The sequence below is a fragment of the Schistocerca gregaria genome, chromosome 9 (genome assembly GCF_023897955.1).
Source record: "Schistocerca gregaria isolate iqSchGreg1 chromosome 9, iqSchGreg1.2, whole genome shotgun sequence".
NCBI classification, from domain to species: domain Eukaryota; kingdom Metazoa; phylum Arthropoda; class Insecta; order Orthoptera; family Acrididae; genus Schistocerca; species Schistocerca gregaria.
In genome coordinates this window covers 31,675,140-31,680,202 of record NC_064928.1, presented here as the reverse complement: position 1 = coordinate 31,680,202, position 5,063 = coordinate 31,675,140, and the positions used below count along the sequence as shown (strand labels likewise).

At 60.3% G+C, this 5,063-nt stretch overlaps 2 protein-coding genes across 2 annotated transcripts; both read right to left on the bottom strand.

The window, feature by feature from the left end:
• Window positions 1–421: 421 nt before the first annotated feature.
• Window positions 422–2,539, bottom strand: LOC126292080 (collagen alpha-2(I) chain-like). Its single transcript, XM_049985890.1, has 2 exons — window positions 2,382–2,539; window positions 422–2,120 (listed from the first exon to the last, which is right to left on the bottom strand). The coding sequence occupies exons 1-2, from the start codon at window positions 2,537–2,539 to the stop codon at window positions 422–424; spliced, it is 1,857 nt and encodes a 618-aa protein (XP_049841847.1).
• A 263-nt stretch (window positions 2,540–2,802) lies between these two features.
• On the bottom strand, window positions 2,803–4,728 carry LOC126292079 (uncharacterized PE-PGRS family protein PE_PGRS54-like). Its single transcript, XM_049985889.1, has one exon. It carries the CDS (start codon window positions 4,726–4,728, stop codon window positions 2,803–2,805), a length of 1,926 nt encoding a protein of 641 aa, XP_049841846.1.
• Between the last annotated feature and the right edge of the window lie 335 nt (window positions 4,729–5,063).

Below are 5,063 nucleotides of genomic sequence, written 5' to 3'. Positions count from 1 at the left end.
CTGCCTCCCTGCTGGTCCACCACGCTGACGGACGTTGTCACAGCCCTGCCTCCCTGATATTCCACCACGCTGACGGACGTTGTCACAGCCCTGCCTCCCTGATGGTCCACCATACTGACAGACGTTGTCACAGCCCTGCCTCCCTGATGGTTCACCATGCTGACGGACGTTGTCAGAGCCCTGCCACCCTGATGTTCCACCACGGTCACAGACGTTGTCACAGCCCTGCAATCCTGATGTTCCACTACGCTGACAGACGTTGTCACAGCCCTGCCTCCATGATGGTCCACCACGCTGACGGACGTTGTCACAGCCCTGTGTCCCTGATGGTCCACCACGCTGACGGACGTTGTCACAGCCCTGCCTCCCTGATGTCCCACCACACTGACGGACGTTAACACAGCCCTGCCTCCCTGATGTTCTACCACGGTGACGACGTTGTCACAGCGCTGCCTCCCTGCTGGTCCACCACGCTGCCGGACGTTGACACAGCCCTGCCTCCCTGATGGTCCACCATGCTGACGGACGTAGTCACAGCCCTGCCTCCCTGATGGTCCACCACGCTGACGGACATTGTCACAGCCCTGCCTCCCTGATGTTTCACCATGCTGACGGACGTTGTCACAGCCCTGCCTCCCTGATGTTCCACCACGCTGACGGACGTTGTCACAGCCCTGCGTCCCTGATGGTGCACCCTGCTGACGGACGTTGTCACAGCAATGCCTCCCTGATGTTCCACCACGCTGACGGACGTTGTCACAGCCCTGCGTCCATGATGGTCCACCACGCTGACGGACGTTGTCACAGCCCTGCCTCCCTGATGGTCCACTACGCTGACGGACGTTGACACAGGCATGGCTCCCTGATGTTGCACCAAGCTGTCGGATATTGTCACAGCCCTGCCGCCCTGATGTTCCACCACGCTGACGGACGTTGTCACAGCCCTGCTTCCCTCATTTCCCACCATGCTGAAGGACGTTCTCACAGCCCAGCCTCCCTGATGTCCCACCACACTGACAGACGTTGTCATAGGCCTTTCTCCCTTATGTTCCACCACGGTGACAACGTTGTCACAGCCCTGCCTCCCTGCTGGTCCACCACGCTGATGGACGTTGTTACAGCCCTGCCCCCCTGATGTTCCACCACACTGACGGACATTGTCACAGCCCTGCCTCCCTGATGTTCCACCACGCTGACGGACGTTGTCACAGCCCTGCCTCCCTGATGGTCCACCACGCTGACGGACGTTGTCACAACCCTGCCTCCCTGATGTCTCACCATGCTGACGGATGTGGTCACAGCCCTGCCTCCCTGATGTCCCACCACGCTGACGGACATTGTCACAGCCCTGCCTCCCTGATGTTCCACCACGCTGACGGACGTTGTCACAGCCCTGCCTCCCTGATGGTCCACCACGCTGACGGACGTTGTCACAGCCCTGCCTCCCTGATGGTCCACCACGCTGTCGGACGTTGTCACAGCCCTGCCTCCCTGATGTTCCACCACGCTGACTGACGTTGTCACAGCCCTTCCTCCCTGATGGCCCACCACGCTGACAGACGCTGTCAAAGACCTGCCTCAGTGATGTGCCACCACGCTGATGGATTTTGTCACAGCCCTGCATCCCTGATGGTGCACCATGCTGACGGATGTTGTCACAGCCCTGCCTCCCTGATGTTCCACCACACTGACGGACGTTGTCACAGCCCCGCATCCATGATGGTCTACCATGCTGACGGATGTTGTCACAGCACTGCCTCCCAGATGGTCCACCACGCTGACGGACTTTGACACAGCCCTGCCTCCCTGATGTTCCACCACACTGACGGATGTTGTCACAGCCCCGCCTCCCTGATGTTCCACGACGCTGTCGGACGTTGTCACAGCCCCGCCTCCCTGATGTTCCACCACGCTGACGGACGTTGTCACAGACCGGCCTCCCTGATGTTCCACCATGCTCACGGACGTTGTCACAGCCCTGCCTCCCAGATGTTCCACCACGCTGACGGACGTTGACACAGCCCTGCCTCCCTGATGTTCCACCACGCTGACGGACGTTGTCACAGCCCTGAATCCCTGATGGTCCACCATGCTGACGGACGTTGTCACAGCCCTGCGACCTGATGGTCCACCACGCTAACAGACGTTGTCACAGCAATGCCTACCTGATGTTCCACCACGGTGACCAACGTTGTCATAGCCCTGCGTCCATGATGGTCCACCATGCTGACGGACGTTGTCAAAGCCCTGCCTACCTGATGGTCCACTACGCTGACGGACGTTGACACAGCCCTGCCTCCCTGATGTCCCACCACACTGACACACGTTGTCACAGTTCTGCCTCCCTGATGTACCACCACGGTGACAACGTTGTCACAGACCTGCCTCCCTGCTGGTCCACCACGCTGACGGACGTTGTCACAGCCCTGCCTCCCTGATATTCCACCACGCTGACGGACGTTGTCACAGCCCTGCCTCCCTGATGGTCCACCATACTGACAGACGTTGTCACAGCCCTGCCTCCCTGATGGTTCACCATGCTGACGGACGTTGTCAGAGCCCTGCCACCCTGATGTTCCACCACGGTCACAGACGTTGTCACAGCCCTGCAATCCTGATGTTCCACTACGCTGACAGACGTTGTCACAGCCCTGCCTCCATGATGGTCCACCACGCTGACGGACGTTGTCACAGCCCTGTGTCCCTGATGGTCCACCACGCTGACGGACGTTGTCACAGCCCTGCCTCCCTGATGTCCCACCACACTGACGGACGTTAACACAGCCCTGCCTCCCTGATGTTCTACCACGGTGACGACGTTGTCACAGCGCTGCCTCCCTGCTGGTCCACCACGCTGCCGGACGTTGACACAGCCCTGCCTCCCTGATGGTCCACCATGCTGACGGACGTAGTCACAGCCCTGCCTCCCTGATGGTCCACCACGCTGACGGACATTGTCACAGCCCTGCCTCCCTGATGTTTCACCATGCTGACGGACGTTGTCACAGCCCTGCCTCCCTGATGTTCCACCACGCTGACGGACGTTGTCACAGCCCTGCGTCCCTGATGGTGCACCCTGCTGACGGACGTTGTCACAGCAATGCCTCCCTGATGTTCCACCACGCTGACGGACGTTGTCACAGCCCTGCGTCCATGATGGTCCACCACGCTGACGGACGTTGTCACAGCCCTGCCTCCCTGATGGTCCACTACGCTGACGGACGTTGACACAGGCATGGCTCCCTGATGTTGCACCAAGCTGTCGGATATTGTCACAGCCCTGCCGCCCTGATGTTCCACCACGCTGACGGACGTTGTCACAGCCCTGCTTCCCTCATTTCCCACCATGCTGAAGGACGTTGTCACAGCCCAGCCTCCCTGATGTCCCACCACACTGACAGACGTTGTCATAGACCTTTCTCCCTTATGTTCCACCACGGTGACAACGTTGTCACAGCCCTGCCTCCCTGCTGGTCCACCACGCTGATGGACGTTGTTACAGCCCTGCCCCCCTGATGTTCCACCACACTGACGGACATTGTCACAGCCCTGCCTCCCTGATGTTCCACCACGCTGACGGACGTTGTCACAGCCCTGCCTCCCTGATGGTCCACCACGCTGACGGACGTTGTCACAACCCTGCCTCCCTGATGTCCCACCATGCTGACGGATGTGGTCACAGCCCTGCCTCCCTGATGTCCCACCACGCTGACGGACATTGTCACAGCCCTGCCTCCCTGATGTTCCACCACGCTGACGGACGTTGTCACAGCCCTGCCTCCCTGATGGTCCACCACGCTGACGGACGTTGTCACAGCCCTGCCTCCCTGATGGTCCACCACGCTGTCGGACGTTGTCACAGCCCTGCCTCCCTGATGTTCCACCACGCTGATTGACGTTGTCACAGCCCTTCCTCCCTGATGGCCCACCACGCTGACAGACGCTGTCAAAGACCTGCCTCAGTGATGTGCCACCACGCTGATGGATTTTGTCACAGCCCTGCATCCCTGATGGTGCACCATGCTGACGGATGTTGTCACAGCCCTGCCTCCCTGATGTTCCACCACACTGACGGACGTTGTCACAGCCCCGCATCCATGATGGTCTACCATGCTGACGGATGTTGTCACAGCACTGCCTCCCAGATGGTCCACCACGCTGACGGACTTTGACACAGCCCTGCCTCCCTGATGTTCCACCACACTGACGGATGTTGTCACAGCCCCGCCTCCCTGATGTTCCACGACGCTGACGGACGTTGTCACAGCCCCGCCTCCCTGATGTTCCACCACGCTGACGGACGTTGTCACAGACCGGCCTCCCTGATGTTCCACCATGCTCACGGACGTTGTCACAGCCCTGCCTCCCAGATGTTCCACCACGCTGACGGACGTTGACACAGCCCTGCCTCCCTGATGTTCCACCACGCTGACGGACGTTGTCACAGCCCTGCTTCCCTGATGTTCCACGACGCTGACGGACGTTGTCACAGCCCTGCCTCACTGATGGCCCACCACGCTGACAGACGTTGTAACAGCCCTGCTTCCCTGATGTCCCACCACGCTGACGGATTTTGTCACAGCCCTGCATCCCTGATGGTCCACCATGCTGACGGACGTTGTCACAGCCCTGCCTCCCTGATGGTGCACCATGCTGACGGACGTTGTCACAGCCCTGCCTCCCTGATGTTCCACCACACTGACGGACTTTGTACAGCCCCGCCTCCATGATGTTCCACCACGCTGACGGACGTTGTCACAGCCCCGCCTCACTGATGTTCCACCACTCTGACGGACATTGTCACAGACCCGCCTCCCTGATGTTCCACCATGCTGACGGACTTTGTCACAGCCCCGCCTCCCTGATGTTCCACCACGCTGACGGACGTTGTCGCAGCCCTGCCTCCCTGGTGTTCCACCACACTGACGGACGTTGTCACAGCCCCGCCTCCATGATGTTCCACCACGCTGACGGACGTTGTCATAGCCCCGCCTCCCTGATGTTCCACCACACTGACGGACGTTGTCACAGCCCCGCCTCCCTGATGTTCAACCACGGTGATG

What these genes read in the sequence shown, in the direction of transcription:
- LOC126292080 (XM_049985890.1), bottom strand. Translation starts at nt 2,539, where the DNA reads ATGGTGAACCATCAGGGAGGCAGGGCTGTGACAACGTCTGTCAGTATG. An exon ending in GTGGACCAGCAGGGAGGCAG is followed by an intron (nt 2,121 to 2,381) that starts GTCTGTGACAAC and finishes GTGGACCATCAG; the next exon opens with GTCGCAGGGCTGTGACAACG.
- LOC126292079 (XM_049985889.1), bottom strand. Translation starts at nt 4,728, where the DNA reads ATGGAGGCGGGGCTGTACAAAGTCCGTCAGTGTGGTGGAACATCAGGG.